The sequence below is a fragment of the Anser anser genome, assembly GCF_964211835.1.
Source record: "Anser anser genome assembly, chromosome: Z".
In the NCBI taxonomy this organism is placed as follows: Eukaryota; Metazoa; Chordata; class Aves; order Anseriformes; family Anatidae; genus Anser; species Anser anser.
Genome location: NC_139723.1, coordinates 27,507,001 through 27,530,753, shown reverse-complemented (window position 1 = coordinate 27,530,753; position 23,753 = coordinate 27,507,001). Strand labels below are relative to the sequence as shown.

The following is a 23,753-nucleotide window of genomic DNA, read 5'->3' as shown; positions in this document are numbered from 1 at the left end:
AAGGACTAACATATCAAACCATAAATCAACATGTTTTAAGTTATATTTTGTTATAAAATGGTTTTATATTAGTATTTTGTTATAAAATGGTATATGGCATGTATAAATAAGAAATAGAGTATTTTATTCTTCCAGTTTGTTTAATATGTGCAAGTGGAAATAACATGCCTGAGATTTAAGCCATCTTTCTGCCACTTTCAAGGTAGCTTCATGTACTAACTATTTTCAGGTTATATTTTAGTCTTGGGCATTCTGCACACAGTGTAACATTTTTGATCTTTCAACAGCATCATTCCCTACTTTCTTTCTAATCTACGTGTTGTGAAGGAGCTCTCAGAAGTTATATGTCTAATGTCCTGTAATAGATTTACTAGGAGAATTCTTTACCAGTGAGCTCTGATGATCTTTTACATTACGCCCATAAAAGTATTTTCTGCTGATTTTCTCCCATTTATCACCTTTTCATGAAGCATTGAAAAGGGGTGCTTTTTAGTTTCTTAATGATAAAATATGATTGTAACTTTACAAGATAATATGATTGTAACTTTAAAAGAAAGCAAAAACATTCAGAGACAAAGAGTTTTTGAAATTACGTTTAACTGACAACATTCTAATGTTATGGTAGGTTTTCAGTATTCCTGAACAACAAACAAGTAGCTTGTAAACTAAAACATTTTCCATGGAGTTAGGTAATCTGTAATTGCTATAGCTTTTGTTATTGCAAAATATATACAGAAAGTTTCTGACTCTTTTCCCATGATTTTTATTAAAGTAACGTTTTTGAAGGGGTCTGTGGAAAAAAGGATAAAGTTCATATTTTGTTACGTATATATTTACCTATTGGCAGAATTAGGATTTGTTTTTAGGGATGTACTGAGAAGAGGTAGTTGGTATTGTCCTACAAAAATCAATGAAATCATAATGAAACTAAATAGATGATTGTATTATAAGTTCATTATGTCAGCTACAAAATTTAATTATTACTGCCCTTTTTGGTGAACGGCTGGAAGAAAAAAATGATGTCTCACTCCATCTTCCATAGCTTCTGAGAATGTATTTGGCCTCTTTTGGCTGATTTTGATTGCAAATCAAGTCCACCTGAATATTTATAAATTAACATATTATCCTCACTGCTGTCTGCCATTAGTTTAGGTCTCTGCAGAACTACTGCAAGGTCAGGTGGGTTCTTTCTCTCTGCTTCTAGCTCTCAGTTATACACTGATTAGTGAAGATTAACATCTGGCATATCAAAAGCTATCAGCTCTTTATAAATTTTTTTTTTTTTTTTTAATTGCCAGTAGGCTCTGTAGTATGAGTGGAACTGGCCCACAGTTGCTGAAAACTCTTACCTTTAAAGATATTTCCGTTATTTGGAGTAACTCACGCCTTCATCTTCATTTTCAGTGACTGCATTATACCTAGAGTAAAAAGAGTAAACATCTTACCCCTTGATGATATGCATGTTAAGGGTTAGGACTTGGGTAGGCTGACTTTCACACTGGAAGCCTTGGACTTTTTCATAAGCTGAGTTTTTAGCTGCTGAAAGCTGCCACTCATTTCTGATAATAAAACCCAACTTGACTAACAGTTTCTGAGCCTGCGTTTTGTGGCAGGTGTTCTAGTTGGTGGTGACCAGAGTGATGGTGATCCTTCACCGTCCTTCATCAATCCTTTATGACTAGCAATGTCATGACAAAGCCTGCCCAATTTGTTCAGATACCTCATGGTTTTCAGTCCTTTCAGAACTTCCAGATCCTTTTTCCTTTCCTTTTATGAAGGTTCAAGTTTTTGCTCTAATTTCTTCTGGCCTTTTAAATTTATTTATTTTTTATTAGAAAAGTGAAGAAAACATGAAAGTAAGGCATATGGTTGTTATTACATAATCAATATGAACAATAGGAAACAAATGCAATTTTAGAATATAGTTGTAAAATATATGACATAAGATATCTGCAGGGTTTCCTAAACCTATTTGTTTTATTGACACAGGAAATGTTCTGTTATTCTTTGTGCTGTCTTTGCAAAAATACTTTGCTGGAAAAAAGGTGTTAATTTTATAAAATCAGTTACTTTCTTTGAAGAGTGTGGTAGACTTATTTTTATTCTATAGTTATTTCAATTTTAATTGATTGGTCTTTGATCCGTCCAAACAGAGTAATTAAAAGAGTTCATATAGAATATCTCTGCTAACTGGTCTATTTATGTGAATTGGTAGATAGAAAAATACCTCATGCATCCTAATTTTAAGAGATAGTTATTCTATGGTTAAAAATGCCAAAAGACAAGATCTTTCACAAGTTATATGAAATCTGCTTCTGAAAATTCTATTTCAATACCATTTAGTATATATTATATATTATATTATATATATACATATAATTGAACTTATCTCCACTGAGCTTACCTTATAACCGAGCTTACCATTTCTCATGTTTTTAATATTTTTACAGCTCTGATAGCCATTGGACGATACAGCATGACAATAGAGACCGTGGATGTTGGATGGTGCAAAGAAATCACAGACCATGGAGCCACCCAAATTGCACAAAACAGCAAGTCTCTCAGATATTTAGGGCTGATGAGATGCGATCAGGTAAGCAACATTTGCATGAACTGGTACCTGCTTCAGAGTGAGTGTGAGACAGTAAGTTTTGGGGTGTGTGTATGCAAGAGAAAGAGGCGGAAAGATTTGTATTCTGCTGTACAAATAGGTTTGGCATTCACTAGTGTGGTAACTCTTCTAGTACACTGTGTTCATGTATTTCACTAAAATGTATCTAGAGAACTAAAAAGAGCATTATAAATTTTTGCTGACATAGATTTTCAAAATACACCCACAAGCAACACCTACAACCTCAGATACTCACACAAGTTTTATGCAAAATCTGCCCTCTGAGAGTTTTGAATGTTTTTGGCTAGCAGTGATTGGTATGTCATGTCATAACTGTGATAGACTGCTTTGTTTTAAAAAAGAAAGAAAAAAGATAAAATACAATACTAAAAATACCACAGTGCTACCTCCAGAGTGATTTTCTATAAGTCTTTGTTCTTGCTCATGTGCAATGGTTTTGAAAACACACAGGGAGGGATTTGGGATGCTGGAAACACCGATTTTCTTAAGAATATAGCTTTCCCACTTGGAATGTATTAGGAATGCCTACAAGTTAATTTCTCTTCATTAAAAATAATAATAATTAAAAAAAATTAAACAGTATAATAGTTTGTAGTTTTATAATTTAAAAGGAATTGAATATAAGTGATAACCTTTCTCCTCAACTGAAAGACAGGAATGACAACTATGTCACATTAAAATTTTGAAGCCTTTGGGAAAAAAAAAAGATGCGGGGTTAGACTGTGTTAGAGTTAATGAATTGCACATCAGGAAGTCCTCACTCAAAATGTCTATTTGGTGGGATTGCCAGAAAAGTAGGAACAGTGTGAGGATAGACAGATCTAACTCAGTCATGTCTCCCTTATTTTCAGAGACCCAATTAAAACATTTATTCTGTATCTATATGGATATATATTTATAGTAATGTTCAAGTGTACTGAATTCATATCTTTTAAACTGAAGCTTTACCCTCCTGTTTTAGCATCAGTAGAAGCCCCCAAGTGATGTTAAGAATGATAGCAGAGAATTTCACTAACACCAAAAGCTCTCTCTGTCTTTTTCTTTTCAGTACTGTACTGTGTTCTTACTCATCCCAGTATAAACATGCAGGGAAAAAAAAATGTTTTGTTCTAGTTTTATTCAAAATCACAGTGTGTGTATATAGGCTTCAGGAATCGTGTCTCAGTTCAGAGATGAGAGAGAAAGATGTCTGGGAGCAGAGCAGAAATAGCTAAGATCTACTGGAGGTTCAATCTCTGGTCTCAAATCTGAAAATACACCTGCAGGAGTTGTTTCTTATTTAGCCATCATGAAGCAAACTTCAGAGTCCAGTTTGTGATTCTCCTCATGAGCATATCTCTCAGGCATGCAAATTTCTATCTGGATACAACCTGAACAAACACATTTTTTATTCTAAGATGCTTCCTGCTCAAAACCATTACCTTGCATCCTTTGCAATGTGTTAAAGAAGACACTTAAATCAAACAAACAAGCAAACAAAACAGTATTTCAACTGGTAATGAATAATAATTTCCAGGTCAGTTGTAAAGTTAGAAATTGGATTTTGCAAACCCAACTTTAGAAAGTTTCCACTGCAAGGGGAGGTTTAGCACTTTAGAAGAATTGCTGTGTCTACTGAAGCTGACTCCAGTTAATCTCCTAAACTTGAGTGTTTTATAAGAACCAATAGAAGAAAAGAGTGTGTGAGTCTCTTTGATGGATTGTGCTAAGATTATGTACTTAGAGAATGTTCAAAGGGTTACTTGACCTTGGGAATTAGATCTGACCCTGAATCACCTGATCAATTTTACATATATTTATTTGTGGATTTAGCTAATGTTAAACAATCAACAAGGATCTAATAAGTGCAATAATTTTATCCTGCCTTCAGCTGCTATAGAAAATCAATGACCTTGATGCTGAAAACAGGTTTTACCACCTCATCAGTTAAACTTTATGTACTACAGTCTGTATTTCTCTAATTGCTGGTTAATGCTTTCCTAGTTCTTTACAAAGGATTATGCACTGTCTTTTGTGTTGTTAAAGTCAACTGCTAAAAGGAAAATAATATTTTCTGAGAAAGCTTCCAGGCAGATAAGAAAAGCAATGTTGATTCTGCATGCCCACACGTGTGTGCATTTGTGTGCATGCACATGTGTGCGTGCATATGTGTATTTGAAGTATGGTGGCTAAATTTGCTAAGATGTGAGCAAATGCTCTTAAAGCATTGTAGTATTAGGACGCCACTGGGAAACATATTCTTGCTTGTGAAGCCTTGATGGGAAAATAGCTCCACAGACAGAATGAAGTAAGTATCCTTGACTTGAGAGTTTTTGGCAGCTGGAAGATGCCAGCTCCCTTTTTCCACTGCAAATGAACAGAGAAATTACTGAAGAAAATCATGTCTTCAACTGTCTCTCCCCAGTATCATGCAGAACTAATTTTTTCCAATGGCTGCTCTATTAAATTAAAAATGTCAGTGTCCAGCACATCATTAAAGGGAATTCTTGGGCGGTGCAGAAGGGTTTATTTGCATGCACTGTTGACTGAAATTCTTGCCTTTGGACTGTTGCCAGCTTGCAGTAAGGAGGGTTAGACTTGCCCCCTGTAGCCAGCCTTCCTTTTCTAAGGCACTGATTGTGACACTGGTACCAGGTAGCATTTGTGTGTTTCTAGGAATTCCCAGGCATTGGAGGGGAAGTACTTAAACAGAGTTACATAAGGAACATATGTAAGTAGACTTCAAATGGTTACCACTAAAATACTCTTTATGACCCAGGCTCTGTGGAATTTCTTTGATATGCAGTTGACATAAATTACAGACGTCAAGGGTCCTCCCAAGAAAGATCAGAGAGGCTGCAAGCGTGGGCAAAGGCATGCTCTGTTTTATGCCATTGATTATCTAAGTGCCTTCAGGCAATGGGTTTCAGTAGATGCAGAGCATTATTGATCCATACCATGAAAATAATCAAATTATTCATTTCTCATCAAACTGCTGTTGCCATGACCTTTCTTTTTATCATGTTCCCTACCATATAACATGCACACCACAGGAGCAATATGCTCTTTGCCTTAAAATAAATGTCATTCTCTTTAGAAGTCTCATAAAAACGCTCTACCATGAGATCACCATAATGAGGGCATATGTTTAAGTTGGAATTTTCTAATAAGCATTTTTAACACTATTTTTGTTACATTTAATGTTACTAAATAGCAACATAGTCACTATTTACAAATCAAATACAGAGAAAGTCAAAAATTGGTAGATGAAAGTTTTTCAGAACTAGCCATATTATAATTTTGTTTTACAATACATAGATAGAAAATCTAAATATTCTTTTCAATGTAAAGACACTAAAGGCAAGGTTAGTGAGAAAATGTCTCTCTTTCTTAATTTTCCTTAGCACCACCACGATGGAGTCAAATTTGGCTCTCCTTGCACTGTGCAGCAGTGGTGTCTGAGCCACGGAGAGAGCTCTGAATGCACTGATGCTGCTGGGGCAGTGCAGGGCAGCATGGATGCTCAGGCATGTGTCCTAATGGCAGGCTGATTGCCAAGGCCCAGCATGTTGTCCAGGAAAATTAGCACTCATGAGATCCTGTCACAGAGATGTGGTGGTGTAACTTACTACTTGCATTTCCATGACCGGCTCAGATAGTGCTAGCTCTGTGATCTCTCCAGGCTCCTGCACTGTACTGCATAGGTGTAGTGAGACAAGTCCCATTCATTTTCAGTGACAGGTGGAGTTCTGAGAGACTGTGGTCCAGACATCCAAAGGTATTTAGGTGCTTAGAAGGCAGACCCTAAATATTTTTGAGTCCCTGTATTTTGGACAGTGCAGTCCCCAGTTGTCTGCAAGCATACATCAGCACTCTTGAAAGCAGCAAGGCCCCTCATCCCTTCTGGTAGCTCTCACGGACGCTCACCAGCCGTGCTGCATCCCTGGCAGAGACCCATCTGTTAGGACATATGCTGCTTCCCAGTCAGGGCACAGAGCGCTGTGCTGTCTCCTGATGCACCTCATTCTCCATTTTCTAGGAGAATACCAAGAACTATGTGGAAATACGTATTTGTATGTCTGTTTATGTGTGTGTGTGTACAGGCATGTAGCAGCACTCGGGGCTGCGCGAGTTACACATTTCATAAAAAATAAATGCTGTGGTTCTGATTGCCCACTTCTGAAAGCAGTAAGAGGGAGGGTTAGTAGTTTGCAGCCTAGGCAGGACATTTTAGAGTTTTGCAATTGGAAAAGGCGTAAAGGCCGTGGCATTTCTGTTTGGCACTCCCGTGGGCACTGGCACGGCATGCCATTGCCAGTCCCTGACGCTGCCCCTTCCAGCTGCTGGGGCGGCACAAGTGGCCACAGCTCCCAGCCTCCTTGCAGCGAGGAGAACTGCTGGCTGCGGGCTCTGATGGCACCCCAGGGCCCCGCTCCGTGTTCAGCCAGGGCAAGAGGGAACTCGGGCTCCTCACCTCCCTGACTGCTGAAACAGGCAGAGGGCTGGCTGCAGAGCGTGGGGCAGTATTCAATTCACTCAGCTCAGCCTCCCGCAGCAGACAACATGACTGTCCATTCTTCAAAACAAATTTTAATTGTATCTCTATTTTTATCACAGCTTTTCAAAGCGTATACTTCAAAGTATTGCTTGTCCTTTCTATATGAAATTGATAAACAATGATATGTTCTTTATGTCCCAAAAATGGTTTCTCACACATATACAAGTGACACTTTACCTACTTTGAGAGGGCAGTTACAAGGTGCTTACTTTTCTCCTACAAAAACTGACATCAGGACTTTTAAGAGCCCTGTGAGCAATCCTAAGGCATAAAACGATGTCCCACATCAGATTCACAATTTGAAATCCAGATGTTTCATCCTTGTTTTTCTGAACATTTTGTACATTCCTACTCTTAAACTGACCTAGATCATATTTATTGCACCACTGTAGTTACTTATCTGTTTCCAGTTGTTGGATTTTTCATATTTCTAAAATATATCAGAGAAAGAGAGCAATGTTTTCTACACTAGTAATTGCTAGAACTCATTTTAAAGATCTCTTTGTAGCACTTCTTTATTGTGCTTTCACAACATTCCAACTAACTTTAAATAATGGCAATTTGAACTCTTCACCTTTATGGAAAATGGCTGGATATCACCTGGGAAATTGTGGCTAAAAACTTGATCTGTTTCTCTGGCTTATAGCTCGCTTGGCTGGTGTCAGAATAATCAGGATAATGATTGTTTGCATGTTTTGCAACTTTTCTCACACAGATTTTCATATTTTGATATCCTTTTACTATAGCTGTGGTGCTATTTGCAATGGTTATCAGCCATTCTACCACTTAAATGCAGGAGACATTTCTTGAGAAGATATGCAGAAAAAAGACACTGAAAAACAAAGGCCTGCAAAATTTGACATTCACAGCTACATGTGAATGAAATGAAGAGAGTCTGACAAAGTTGGCTGTGAATGGATACAAAGTTAATAAATCATCACAGCCTTTATTCCTTGCATTTAAAAATTATTTTTTTTTAGAAATTCGTGTTACATTAATTCATGAAAATACATCTGAAAGTCTGCAGCTTATTCCAGATGACTTTCTCAGATCAACTGTAGCATATATTTCTTTTCATAGTTTTACTGAGATTTCAGAGTGCAGAATTTGATGGGAAATACAACTGACAAATAAAACCCACAATATTTTATATTACAAAAAAGAAGGAAGATGGATGACCACCAAACATAAAAATACTCCATTAAAAATTCATTTGTATCTTCAGATTTTTAGATATTCAGTAGATTTTTTAAAGTAATTTGTCACTTCATCCTTCAACAAAGTCTGTTTTAGAAACATTTGTAAAAGTATACTCTGTGCAAACTGCAAATCATTAGCCTGACTGGGATGCAGCTCCCCTTGTGTATGAGGAAATGCTAGCTTATGAAAAAAAATATCAACTCAGGACAAAAAGATTTTTCTGTTTAGAATATATATATGTTAGTAAGCATGACTTTTGACATTTTTACCCTTCATCCACAAACTTTTAATTTAACTTTGTAACTGAAGTTACAAGTAAGTAAGTGAAAAGGAGACAAGATCTTAGGTGCATCTTTACATTCCAAGTACATTTTTGAGCTAAACTGTTCTTAATCAGCAAGGGAACAGCACAACTTGGCTGTGGCTTGTTTTAATATAATTGGTGCAGCAATTTACCTTCTGTCTTCAGAAATGCTAACAATTGTTAGCCTGATCAAAAACCCTGACAAACTGCTACCAGTTCATCTTTTATATTTTTAAGGGTTTCATTTTGAGATTTGAAATGATGATTTTGTGATATTGAGGTCTGAAAATATCCAATCCTTCCCTATAAAAACATTTATATAGCTTTTTTTTTTTCCTCTTAAAACATTATAATTTGTTAAAAGGCCTTTGCTGCATAAAATAAAGAGTACTCTGATTTTTTTTATTTTTTTTTTTTAAATTGTATATGTATAGTGTAGGAGCTGCCAATGTATAACTAATTAAGATTTTAGATCCATAAAATCTTTGAATACCATTAGAAGGAATCTAGTTATCCTTGCTAACCCACAATAGAAGGAAAATAACATTTAGAATCATGGAATCATAGAATATCCCAAGTTGGAAGGGACCCACAAGGATCATTGAGTCCAACTCCTCAAAAACCAGACCTTCTGTCTGAGAGCGTTGTCCAAACACTTCTTGAACGCCAGCAGGCTCAGTGCTGTGACCACTGCCCTGGGGAGCCTGTCCCAGTGCCCGACCACCCTCTGGGTGAAGAACGTTTTCTTAACACCCAGCCTGACCCTCCCCTGTCCCAGCTCATGCCATTCCCTCGGGTCCTGTCGCTGTCCCCAGAGAGCACAGCTCAGCGCCTGCCCCTCCGCTCCCCTCGTGAGGGAGCTGCAGGCCGCCATGAGGCCTCCCCTCAGCCTGCTCTGCTCTGGGCTGAACAAACCAAGGGACCTCAGCTGCTCCTCACACATCTTGCCCTTCAGACCCTTCACCATCATTGTTGCCCGCCTTTGGATGCTCTTTAATAGTTTTACGTCCTTCTTATAATGTGCCCTGACCTTCCCATAGTACTCAGGGTGAGGCCACACCAGCACAGAGCAGAGCGGGACAACAGCTTCCCTCAGCCAGCTAGCAGTACTGTGCTTGATGCACCCCAGGGTACATCTGTTTTATTTCTCTTTGGTTTTCAATACAACAATTTTAATACAACAGTTTTAAAAGACAGAACAATACCTTTTTTTTTTCCTAGCTAACTAGAATAACAGACCCATTATGTGTGTGAACGAAGGCATCTGCTAAAATACAAAAAAGGATTCTTTATACAAATTGAATGTTTTTGTACTTATAGGTCAACTCTTTCTTTACCAAAATACTTTAATCTCCTAGGCTGATAGTTCAGCAATAAATTTGTGGCAATAGGATGGATATGGAATCTTCCTTAGTTAATCAGTCTGTCCTTACTGTTATAAACTGAAAAAACTGAACACATCATACTGCAATAGAAGGATGGGCCCTCAGGTACTGACCACTGGTTCAAAATCATGATACGGTCAATTATTAAGGAAAAACACAATGTAAAGTAGTCAGAATTTTTATGATAAAAAAAAAGTTTTCTTTTTTGAAGCATTGTCCCCAGAAACTTCAAATCATTTTTTCCAGCTGGCAAAATTTGGGAATGAAATCTCTGTTAATATTACAGGTCCCCATTTTGACAGGTGTTACAATAACATGCTCAAATTATTGTTAATGTAGCAGAGTAAGAAGGAAAATATCTGATGCTACTAATTCAATAGACAGAAAGTAATCTGAAAGAATATTTATCACTATGTAAAAAAACACTGTCATTTCATTGTGTATGATTCTTTATTAACTGCAATTTTTATAAGTAAGAACAAAGCAAAGCATGGAGTGTCATCATAAATTTGAAATAATGATGATACTGGTAATAATTTTACCTTGTAAAATTGTATAGGTGTAGTCTAGAAGTTCATCTGATTAAAATGAACAGAATTAGCAAGCCAACCAAACAGCCAAAGTAACAGCTCTTTCAGAATGATTTCTTTGATATAATAGAAAAGTAAGTCCTCACAGTAAGCAAAGAGAATTGAGACTGAAAATCTTTATCACTTAAACAACTTTAATATTCAGTGATGTGGTGGCAGTAATGATTAGCACAGCAAGACTTGAGACTCTGGCTCTTCTAGAAAACTACACAAACTCACACAGACCTGAAATGAATTGTATTGTTAGTTTGCAGTAACGCTTTCCTCTCTGTGACTGCAGCAACTGTGCAGGGACTGGCAGTTTGAGGCAATAGCTTTCACCTGTGTAAACAACCACAGCAAAGAATCTCATCCTTCTAAGACTGTACCTTTCTGTCAAGGTTTAAGCAAAGAACTATAAAGGAGGTATATTTCACAAGCAACCTTGCTATGTTTTCAGAAATCCTTCCAGAAGTGCTACCATTAAATACTAGACAGTTTGTCTATTCCATTTATTTCATTTCACAACATAGAAACGTTTACAGGTATTTCTGCTTAACTAATTCTTCCCCTTTCCAAATATAAGTGGAAAATAAATTGCTGGCTTAACACAATTAAGTTGTTGAATGTCATGATAAGAGCAGTACATCAGTATTTGTGGGGAAAAAAATATATATATATACTTGTCAATTTCATTATTTATAAATCCATATATACAATGGCTGTATGTGTGCATTTATGTACTTTTTTTTTTCATTTTTTAACAACAGTATTCATTAAGTCAAAATACTTTTTTGTTGTTGTTGTTGAAATTGTAGGGGATTTTATTTGGACTACAGGATATTGTGCTAATATCAGTAGTGCTGTTATTTTATTAAAGTCCTAAGCAAAGGCTCTGCCCCTGGGCATGGGGGCAGTCATTGAAACTGTGGAATATGTCTGCCTTAGCTGATCAAGTGCACTTCACACAAAACGTTTCCAGAAATCTTTAATTTTGTTATGGCTACAGGCAACAGTTATAATTGGGCCACCTGAGAATAAAACTCATTCAACTATTAGCAGAAAAAAAAATCAAACATTTGTTATTAAGTGCACTTTTTATAAGACACTGACTTGAGAAAACAAACTATTTCTTATGGAAGAGGAAGTGTATATGAAAATATATGTTTCTTAATATCTCCAGATACGAATATTTTGGATTTTATTGTTGAAACATTTTTAAAAATGGAACATAAAATGTACCCAAAATCCATCATTATGGGTGCACACAGTGACTACAGAATCATTTATTTGTCCACTACATGCAAATTGGGTTTTCAAGTAATACTACCACATGTATATTGAGACAGAATGGCACACAAATTTCAGTACCCATCATGCTGCAACCACCCCATAAGCAAAAATTTCAATAACATGATTAGAAAACCCTTTTAAACAAACGAAAGTTTACATAAATGAAAACACCTGCTTTGTACTAAGGAAAAGTGCCTCATGAGGTTATGAAAGAGCTAAGTTAGATACTATGCAGAGATTGTTTCAGCAGTCCATACCTGTGAGATGTAACAAGCAACAGAAGAACATAGCCAAGTTTTCCTAACAAGTTTTAATATTACATTTTTGCACTAGTACTTTTGCAGTCTGATTTTTTGTTTGTTTGTTTTTGGGGGGGCACAGGTGGTCTATATGTGATCCTGTTTTTTTAGTTTGTTTGTTTGTTTTAATTATTATTAAATTATGTGGCTGCTTATTGATTTCACTTACTAACTTGGAAAGGAGAACATTTTTTCTTCTGAATTATCAAGTGAATTGGATGTTACCCTGGAACTCTTCCTTATGTAGGAAGCCTTTTAGATTAATGGTGAATACTTCTTCACTGTAGAGCAACATAAAACATTCGGTTCAGGTGATGACTCTACTCCCACTTTTCAGTATTACCCTGAATGACACAACACCCTTCTTGGGAACAGACTTCTTGGGAGGTTTTAGTAGCTTTAGAATCAGAACTGAATGCTGAGACTGCCCTTCATGCAACTGTAGGAAGAATTTCTGAGTTCCAGGCAGTCCTACAACTCTTGTTAGCAGTGTACTAAAGGAGTTCCCCCAGTAAAACCCAAAGGGTTTTAAAGCCCCTGTATTTGCCACTTACTATTCCAGTACAAGACATCTCTTGGTCATGATACCAACTTTTAGCAAGTTAGCTAAAAGTAATTAGAGAAGTTCTGCATAGGAAAATTCCTTAAATCTCTGCTTGTCTTACTCATTTATGAATGAAGCTGGCACTCTCATTAAAAAGAAATGTCTAGTTCAACCAACGGTTTCAATTGTAATCCCTAATTTATTTTAACAAGATTAGGAAAATTTGACTCCCTTGAATTTAATCAGATCTGTCCTGGGAACATAACGGACGTAAAAGGTAAAGAAAAATAGACCCTAGTCCTAAACAATTCTCTTTAGGATGATTTAGAGTCTTTAGAAATTTTTTATTTTCTGTTCTAGAAACGAAAGAAGACAATGCTGAAATTATCACTGAAGCTTTGAAATGACATGGCATATTTAAAAGCAAAACCTAAAAATTATCTAGTTATTATTTATGTTTGCAGTTTAAATTTTGACATGAGAACTCAGGGAGGATGCCATACAAGAAATTACTCATGGTGGTCCATAGCAGATATCAATGATGTACTAAATCAATAAATACTAGCAATCACATGAGGTGAGTAAATTTAGCATACCAGATCAAAAATTGGAGTATTTTTCTGCGAGTAGCTTATTAATTGAAAACTGTAGTTTCATTAGATACTGAACCTGAAAAACCATGAACCTGAAAAATCAACTCATAAATGCCAGTTAGTTCCTTCTGGGAAAAACATTTACAGACTGGAGGTGTTTTTTCAACTTTTCTGTTGTTGATAATTGTAATTAAAAGGGAGAAGGAGTTATGGACACTGGTTTCCCAGTCTTCTCAACATTTCACCCACATTAGGTGTATACCTAGCAGAGTGAGACTGAGTTTAGAGCTTGTTGAAGAACTACTCTCTCAACCCTTTTGTGGGTGTTCTTCTACTTCATGTTCCTCATTTGCAGATGAATTCCTAATTATCTCATACAGAAATATTATTTTTTTGCTAGTGCAAATAATATGTAAGTGTTCTGTGCATATCCACACTATCATCATAAGAAGAAATTAAGGAGGTCCCACCTAGATAACATTCCTTTATCACAAATTCAAATATACTGTCCTGGCAAATATGAGTTTTGTGTTCAGATTCTTTAAGCAAAAAGGATTCAAAATCATGATTTCTATGTAACTGCTCCAGTTGGATTAAGAGGGGATGATATCACTTGCTCCTAACAGTTTCTGTAACTTATCTTCTCCTTTGCTTTTATGAATCAGTTCTTTCTCTGGCCTGGAATAAATTTTTGTCAGCCAAAAAAAAAAAAAAAAAAAGTTTGAAACTGAACTTCGTTGCTGTTTTGTTTTTTCTGTTTGATGACCATATTCACACAAAGCTAATAATTTGACTGTTAATAGTAAGGACTGCATTCTTTCAGTATGTGTTAAAATGTAATTGAAGGACTATTCAAATGCAGATGAATGATTATGTATTATGTGATCTAACTAGTTTATGTTTAGCCAGTAGTCCTCCTTTTGACAACTCAAAACACAAAGACTAATGAAAGTTGTGTGGAAGAAAAACAAAACATTTTAAGGGGTATTAAGATGTGAAGATTTTTATTTTTCATTCTGTGAACAAGACTGTTTAAACTGAGTAGGGAAAATTGCTGTTTATGAAATTAATTTATTTAGGGAATGGCATTCGGTGCTTTTGTTTTATCACGAGCCAGACTGCTTCTAAACAATGAGACAGAAGCTTCTAATGGTTAGACATAAGACTTCTTTGCATCTTAATCCTACCTTTAGGAGCACTGATGAGAAGGGTACCACAGGAGTTGACTCAGATGTTACTTATCTATTTTATTCATTAACAAGGACCAAATTTTTCTTGACTTCTCTACTTTTCCACCTTTTAGATAGTGTAGTTTTAGTCTAATACTACAGAAAATTTAAAATACTAAAAATTTTACATTCTTTTAGTGTTTGATCTGTTTTTCTGATGGTGAAAGACAAGCTATTAAAATATTCTGGTAGGGAATATATATTGTGGCTTAACTGTCTGCATTTGTTTCTCATCCTGGGTCCCACTGCCAAATAGGATCTTTTTTTACCCTTTTCTGTTGCATGGTCTTATACTGAATTTATTTTCTCCAGAATAATTTTTCACTATTTACTTATTTTCTTTGGATTTAAAATATTTACATTTTACAAAAGGTTACATATATTTGATCTCTATTTATCATGGATATTTTTTTCATGGAGAATTTTTCAAATGACAGATTTGTAGTTACTTTGCTGTTCGATACCACTTGAATTGTTGCTTAGGGTCAAACTAACAAATTAAAAAGTTCTTATAATATTTCACCAAAAAATGCAGAAAACCTTCTACTATTTGGGTTTTGGTCATAAAATATCTGACGTTGTCATAAAGCCATTTCTGCAGTGCTTTTGCCTATCCTCTGCACGCTTATGTTTATTTTTTAACTGCAGTTGGCACTCAATATCAAAAGCTTATTTCTCTTCTTTAGTAAAGTAGTAATTAGTAATAACTGTATTAAATATTATTTATACAGTAATAATTGCATTTATTTATTTATTTATTTATAGGCTATAATGGCTAATGCTAAATGGTTTACCATGGATTTCTTCATAGATTTTGAGACTAAAAGACAGCATTGTAACATCATCTGTCTTCCTGAGCATCATGGGCCATGCTATTTCACTTAAGTTAGCCTTGCAGTAAATACACTATATCTAGCTAGACTGTTGCTCCTGTAAATGTGTTCAGTCTTCGGTAAGATATATCAGGACATGGAGGATCCATGGCTTTCTCTGATCATTACCTCTCTTCTGGTGTTTGAATGTCCTCTTCATAACAGATTTGCCTTATTTGTTTCCTGTAACAGAAAATCTTCTAATGATATTTCATCAGTTAGCTCTTCAAAAACATAACATCCATGCTATTCTAACAAATAAGGCCTACCAAGTGTGTGTTGAAGCATAACAGCCTCTATTTACTGCTAGTATTAGCAGATATCTAGTAGAAGAACAATATCTCTTAGTTAAGTTTCCCATTAAGAATGAGCAGCTGTCTGTGATGTGTCAGCATCTTCATTCTTGCTGGTTAACCATTAAGAGAAGTTTCTGGTAATATGATAGATTCTGCCATGGCTCTCTGAGCCACAAATTTAAAGAAAAGAGCTTTTGACTATTTTTGAATAGGCAAATAGTAGCAAATACAGCTTAGGGGATTCTTCTCTTACAAGCAATATTCTGTGAAGTGTTGCTGACAGTTTGAAAATATGTATGTATTCAGCTGTAAATACCAGATATTTCAGAGGACTTGTGCTATGTCTGATTTCATTTTGATTCATTAAAAGTCACTTCTTGTTTATCAGCATTGGAAGTTGTTTCTGTAATGTAGTAATTTGCCAAAAGAGTACAGTGTGTGTTATAAAGGAAAGTTAAACCAGTTTTCTATCCAAGTCAGTCTCAGCTAGATGAAACTTCCAATGAAGATTGAGTGTTTCTATTATCAAAGCAGAAGAACTGGATATTAAACCTTTCATTTATCCCTGTCATTGAGTGCAATCACTGCTCAGAAGGATGCACTCCTTGTTATCTTTTAAGGACAAAAATATAATTAGATATTGTGGTCACTGTGCTTTAAAATATTATTCCCAAGGTGGATCTTTGTAATGGTAGTAAATATTCTAGTACAGTTTTTTACTTTTGGCCTTGAATGTGGGACACAGTGGGGAAAAAAGCAACAAGTGATATCTGTTGTACATGCTACCGATCTAGGCTGTTTAGTATTTAATTGTAGTACTGATGTATTTTAAAATGTCCAAGCATACAGCAAGGATTTTAAAGAGAGCTACCTAGAAGTTATAGTTCTTCAGTTAATCTTTCATTCATCTAAAGGATGAAGGAAGCTGTCTAGTTCTGTGATATGAACTGCAATCAGCTTAAAAATAATTGACAAATTAATCCCTTAACAGTGCTGCAATTGTAAAGGTGTTAGGTTTAGCTAGGCTTGTCTTACTGCCTTGTCTAATCAAGAGTAAAGGTGCTACCTTTGATGTTTAAGATTTAGGAGGGACATCCCTGACCTGACAAGCTTGTATATTTTAATTATTGATCCCCTTATTTCTGCCCACAAAACCCTTTGTGTAGTGTTAGCCTTACACTAAAAGGCTAAAATAAAACCTTCTACCTGTGAGGTATATGAAGACATGCAGGACTTTGAATATTCAGAAAAGTTGACCTATATTACCAATTGATATACCTGCAATATAGAATAGCCTGAATTTTTTCTCCTTGTCATATTATCTCCTATTTATTATTGCAGCCACACTGAGAGCCACTATGCAGTGCAAGTTCATTTCAGTAGTGCTGATTGTGGACCTTCTACTTAGTATGTGCAAAAGTATTATAATTGTACCATAAATTAATTGATAGATGTAATCAATTTTCATTTTCCAAAACCAAGAAAATCTTAGATTCCAAACCTATGTCTGCTTGAGTGAGCTGGAATGAGTGTGCTTCCACTTCAAGATAAAGAAATCTGGGCAGTGCATTGTTAAAAAATATGGCTTTTCTTTGAGTAATTATGTTTTGCGCTCCAGGACTAACCAGCTTGGTCCAGCATGGAATTATAGTAGATTGATAGATTATTAAACACTGTTGCATTTTTTTTTTAAACAAAGATATTTTCAAATGGGGATATTTTGTCTTTTTTTTTTTTTGCTTTCAATCAAAAATAATCAAACAGTATGTACTAGAATGTTGTATAAAACTTCTCCCTGTAATATGAAATTGAGCTATTTTTTTCTTCTTTAATAGAGCATCACGTTTTGTACATTTGTGGTAAGTGCAGCCTATTGTATCAGTGGACAGTCCAATCCTGCAAGTCCTCCCAGGAGTCCAGAGCTTGATTATTTATTTAGCTTGCATAACATTGTCCTTTTCATTCACTTTTTGCCCATCATGGACTCTTTTCTTCAACTGCAGGTGAATGAAGCCACAGTGGAGCAGCTAGTGCAGCAGTATCCGCATATAACCTTCAGTACTGTACTACAGGATTGCAAGAGGACATTGGAACGGGCTTATCAAATGGGATGGACACCCAATATGTCTACTGCCTCTTAACCTCCTACACCAACACGACAGTTCTACCACCCTGCTGCATTCAGTAGATCTAATGGGGCTGCAGGGGGTTCATAACCTTTCATTGTGATACATACAATGAATGCAATATAATTGTGAGTTTACAGAGGTTACAGTAAAATGGAAAAAGCTGTACACTGACTTTGATGTACTGTACAACTAAGTACTGCTATTGAAACAAAACTTTAGAAATTCATCGTATGTTTTTGTTTGCATAAAATATATAAATGTCTTTGGCAGATTTCTTGAAGTGGATTCCTACTAGTTCTATGGGTAGCTTGAGTTATAAAAGATATTAAGCTTGTTTTCTTCTGTTTACTTTCTTTTGCCTTGGTCATGTGCGTTTCCTTTGATTTTTAGATGGTAACTCAATGCTAGCACCAGTGTAGATGATCAGCAGAGGCCTGTGCTGAAACTGGGAGCTAAACTTGATACTTCTTATTTACTAAAGCTACCCCAGGAATTTTACGATGCATAGTGTATAAGAAAATCTACAAAGAATTGTGATTGTCTTACAGACTTTTTGATAATTTTACAAGTCGTTATTTTGAACAGAAATCTTAGTAATGATGATAATGACTGAATGGATATTTAAAGGACAATCATACTTCTTTTCTTTCTTTCACTTCACAGAAATGATATTTTCTTTCATTTTGTTTTGTTTAAAATGGTCACATAGTAGATGCTGTACAGATTTCCAAATCTTTTCATGTTGCAATTTTTGCAACGCTTAACCTCACACTGATAACCAGTTCCCACCATATAAAGTCGAGCAGGAACTGAATACACAAACAATCAGAAATAAGTTAACAGACAACGTTTAAGTATCTGACTGAAAAAAAAAAAGGTTTGTTTTTTTTTAATTTGTTTGTTTGTTTTTAAGTGAATTTGCCTGCTCTATGCTGTTTTATTGCTGAACTGGGCAATTCAGATGAATGGTTAGAAACCAATAAGGGGATTTCTCTCATTTCATTTGTGATTGTAAATTTACAACAGATCTTACAATGCAAGGAATGCTTACCTCGATAAAAGCCTCTAAACATGAGGCCTACTGTAGGTTATTATTTTGTAGGACCATTATTTTGTAGGATGCTTTATAATACAGTGTAAGCAAAAAAAATACCAACAGTAAATACATAAAAAGGTTAATTTTCTGTGTGTCACATTGCATTCTAAGGAGTAAATTTTGACAAGGGGATAGTGAAAATAGAGATATTGCAGCTTCAGTTTGAAGTTGCATTAACTTTCAAAGTATTACCATTTGGTTAAGAATGATTTCATGTGTATAACACTGGATATTTGTTCTTCAAAGGTAACAGCATTTTAATCCAAGGTATGAAATGCTTAAGCTTCAGCTGAAGAGTTGCTGTTATTGTAAAAATGTTTTGCTAATCCAGAAAGTTTGATGCAGCCTAACCTAGAGAGCTTGTTTAGTATGGCTGTATAACTCTGTAAAACTGTATGTTGATTTCCATGGCATAATTTTTTACAACAGAAACTTCAACTCACAGTAATTCCAGTGAGAGTGTTGAATGTTTTCTTCTTAGACTTTTCAAAATGGGGATGAACTAATTTCTTTTGAAAAATATATAGTAAAGTTTTTGCTTTTAATATGGTAAATACATGTGAACATGTGTAATGCTGGGCTTTCTGTTTACTCCAAAATGGCAACAAATATTTTCAGAATAAAGCCAATTAATTATATTGCAGATATAGTACAGAATCTTAGTCATTTTTCTTTTAATGTCTTTTTATGAGTGCATTAAAACTATTCACACAATTTGTAAGTTTCTAGTTTTCCGTGAAACTTCTAACCTTGCAATGGGTTGCAATAAAAGAAAAATGAAAAATGTTATGTCTTTTGTTTATCTGTGCTACTAACAGGGACTGAAATCTCAATCTTGAATATACCGAACTCATCTGGACATGGTCTTCAGCAAACTGATCCAAGCTGGCCCTGTCATGAATGACAGTGATCTAGATGAGCTCCAGCAATCTTTACCAGTCTCAAATACTCTGTAGTTTAAATTTATGTATATATTACAGACCTACAGCAAGTAGGTCATGTTATTTCACTTCTGCCGTTAAGTCACTTCCAGTAGTTTTGCATTTGACTGGCTATTCATCTGTCTCTTATTTTTCCGAACTAATTAATCTTCATAGATCTCAGGGTAGCTAATTAATTTCCATGGATCTTATCATTAACATCTTTTAAAACTTTATGTGGTATAAAAATTCTACACATAAACATGTCATAGAATCATAGAATATCCCGAGTTGGAAGGAACCCGCAAGGATCATCACCTCCAACTCCTGGCACCACACAGGTCCACCCCAAAATTCAGACCATAGGACAAAGAACATAGTCCAAATACTTAAACTCCAACAGGCTCAGTGCCGTGACCACATCCCCGGGGAGCCTGTTCCAATGCGTGACCACCCTCTCAGTGAAGAACCTTTTCCTGATATGCAGCCAGACCCTCCCCTGTCACATCTTGACTCCATGTCCTTCTAACTGCACTGTTGCCACAGATACCTTGTTCATTTCCTTGTAAGTAATCAACATTTCCTAAATGGTTTTATGAAGATAAATAACAATGTTACATGCTTTTAATTTTTGAAATGTCATTTAGGGGAAATGCCATTTATAGAGAAAGAAAAGCTACTGCCCCTTGTAAAAGGAAAAATTACCTGTTTTCTTTCAAAGTTTACAGTGGATTCAAAAACCCACAGGCAACTTCCATGCTGGATTTCCAAGGCTGCAACAGTCCTCCTTTACCAATAGTGTCTTTTTTCCTTCAAGAGCTTAGTGGGAAGCTGCCATTACGGTAGGGATGGAGTGACTCAGCATTTGCCTTATCAAAGCTGGGGGCTTGTTCAACCTGCAGACGATGTTAAGGGAAGCTCCAAATGTTTTCTTAACTAAAAAGTAGGTGGCTGTAGAAGAAAATCAGGCACTTTGGAGCTGCACAAGAGCCAATGATTACAAGATGCAGAAGGGGAAATTTGCATTAGACACAAGAAAAAAAAAAAGCCTTACTGTGAAGGTGGAACAGGATGCCTGGAGAGGTATGCAATCTCCTTCCTTGGAGATACTCAAACCTGGCTGAACAAGGCCTTGAGCAACCTCTCTGGCTTTGAAGTTGGTCCTGCTTGAGCAGGGGCTTGTATTAGGTGACTTTGGATCACCTGAGCCATTGTCTGATTATATTCTGTGATTCTAGACCTAAACTGCCTCCCTGGCCCTTCATCATCCAAGCTAGCCTCTGTTCTGAAAATTTACTCACAGTTTCTCTCTCCCTCATAAAAGGGACACCCAAATCCAGACTGCTGTGGGCTCTGCAAACACACCAGAAATATGGACCCTTCACAAGGAGTTTATAGTCTCTGCAGGACTGTCAGACAGATAACCTTGTGTGCTTGCAGACTCTAAGGATAACAATTTATTTTCAATCATTCACTCTTCTAAATCCAGATATAATTCTCTTTTAATCCCACTCAAATCGTTCACTTGGTGGTCACTCTAAACACCTCTCGCCACTTCAAAGGTGATGTGGGGGAAGCTTCCTTATGCAATTTATCCCAGCAGGGGAAACAAAATACAACAGTATTTTGCATTCAGATTCAAGTTCACTCAGCCCAGGCTCCCAGATGAGTGGAAGTCTCATGAATTGCCAAGTCCAAACCTCCTTCTCAGCAAATGTTCCGCACAGCACTAGGCAGCTTCTAGTCCTCTTTGAGCACAAAGTGAATTTCTCTGAAAAGTACCAAAGGAAGAACTGAGCCCAGAATGGCCATTCCCAGCACCATTGCCCAAAGGTTTTCTGTTCTACTACAACTGACTCAGCCATGACCCCAGAACCCCACTGGGCTCACTGACGGAAAACATTTCTTTCCCTCTTGGTCTACTAGAAGAATTTGAGCCATCCTTAACAGTTTCCTAGAGCTGTTAAACTTGCTAATTTGCATAGCTGTGTTTTCAAAAAACAGTATTTAGTAAAATCCCTTTTGATTTGCTCATAATCCCATTTGAATGAGAAAATAGCACAAGTAAGAATAATTAACAAACAGTAATTTTTTTCAGTCTCTAAGCTGGCTTCAACATGAGCTTGCTGATGTCCACCCAGATTTCCAAGAAATAAATTTGACCTTATTGTTACTCAATATATCTGTGGTGTCTATAGGAACAAAATCAAAAAAAAAAAAGGGAACAGGTCACATACACAATGTAACCTATCAAAACGTAGCAGAGGCACAAAGCAAGCTTTTCGGGAGGCTCACAGGGCCCTCTTCAGGTACTATGACCTTGAACAACAAAAGGGGAAGGACTGCATCTTGCAGAGAAATGCATTGCAAAATAAGAATTGTAAATGCATATGTAAAAATAACGTGTCTGATCTTGTAAATTTTCATATATTTTTTTTTTAATTGGGTGAGGGTTTATGCTGCTTAGTTAAGAACATTACATTATATTACATTAACAGAGAGTGACTTTAATGATGATCCCTTTAGAGATCCCAATAAAATAAAGTTGTTTAAAGCAATGATACTCTTTTCATCCTGTAGCTGATTTTCTAGTATATTCTTCAGAAGTGATCACTATAATGGCTGTATTGGTGACTGAGATTTTATTTGAAGTTCCGCAAAATATGCAAGTAGAGTTACCAAAATGATTTTTCAAACTACAGACACAACTGGGAGATGCTTTACATATCTTGATCATTTAGTGTCTCATAAATTGGCACCACTTTAAAAATTCAGTACAGGATAGGAAACAATGTTTTGTGAGAGTTTTTGTATTTTGCTCATCTAGGTGGGTACTTGTTTTGGGTGGCTTCTTGTTTTTGGTTGGTTTCATCTGTTTTGTTCATTTGATTTTGTTTTGTTTTCCCCTGAGAGGATATAGAAAAGATTAATTGATGGATTCCTTGTCTTCTCCTCTCACTCTTCTTATCCTGCCTTTTTTTGGAGTTGCAGGGTGTTTTGTTTCATTTGCTTGTTTCTTTGTTTTGTCTTTTATCCTGTTAATTAATAGAGAAATGAAGAATAAGCATATTATGGCTGTCTTAAATAAAAATGTTGAGGTTATGAATTCATGTGGCAGTACCCATATAAGATAGTGTTATGTAAAATTTTAACAAATGTAGACACTTGCAAATGTACTTCTTTTTTTTTTATTATTTCACTGGTTACAGAAGTCTGCAGACCCTTAAAATGACAATTGAATCATGGGATGACAGAAAACATTAGCTGTTGCATTACCATATTGGTAACATACTTCACACAAACATACATCTGAAATATAAACATGTATCAGTATTGTACTTGATCTTGAGATTAGAGAATATGATGCAAATTGTTTAAAATAAAGTATGTAAAAATTGAATTCAGTTTGGTTTTCATATTGGAGGGGGGAAATTGGAAAGAGCTCATATTCACCCAGATCTCAGATCAAGTTTGCAAGCCAAAAAAAAAAAAAAAGAAAAAAGAAAAAACCTGAGCCCTACTTTCAGGTTAGCAAGGAAACCTGTGTTAGTTGAATTGTGTGGGTTTTTTTCCAGTTTTGCTTGAAACATTGTAAACAGCTCCACTTGTTAAATTATCTGTAATTCTGCTGGGGAAAAGACATAGACATTTAACTGTGGAAGTCTATCAAAATTAAGCTAAGGACTTACTGGCAAATATTTGCCTAAGCTCCCAAATCTTTGTAATCTTCTATGCTTCAACTGTTCTTGAGCTACTGTACCATCTTTTCTCTGCTTCTCACTCTGGGAAGTAGCACTGAGCTGACAAGTGGATATATGCAGAGCAAAACATTGAGCTCTACAGACAGCTACTTAT

General features: G+C 35.9%; 1 protein-coding gene and 1 long non-coding RNA gene across 4 annotated transcripts in view; one reads left to right on the top strand and one right to left on the bottom strand.

Annotated features, from left to right (window-relative positions):
- Positions 1-19,767, top strand: part of FBXL17 (F-box and leucine rich repeat protein 17) — a 331,304-nt gene extending 311,537 nt beyond the window's left edge. For both annotated transcript variants that reach the window (XM_083818776.1, XM_083818777.1), the window contains 2 exons: positions 2,451-2,593; positions 17,757-19,767. In XM_083818776.1, coding sequence (XP_083674902.1) covers positions 2,451-2,593; positions 17,757-17,894 — 281 coding nt within the window. In that variant the 3' untranslated portion in view covers positions 17,895-19,767. The remainder of the gene's footprint in view (positions 1-2,450; positions 2,594-17,756) is intronic.
- A 130-nt stretch (positions 19,768-19,897) lies between these two features.
- The window catches only part of LOC310890152, a 54,843-nt gene continuing 50,987 nt past the window's right edge, over positions 19,898-23,753 (bottom strand). For both annotated transcript variants that reach the window (XR_014577070.1, XR_014577071.1), the window contains exon 5: positions 19,898-22,933. This is a non-coding gene — a long non-coding RNA (uncharacterized lncRNA). The remainder of the gene's footprint in view (positions 22,934-23,753) is intronic.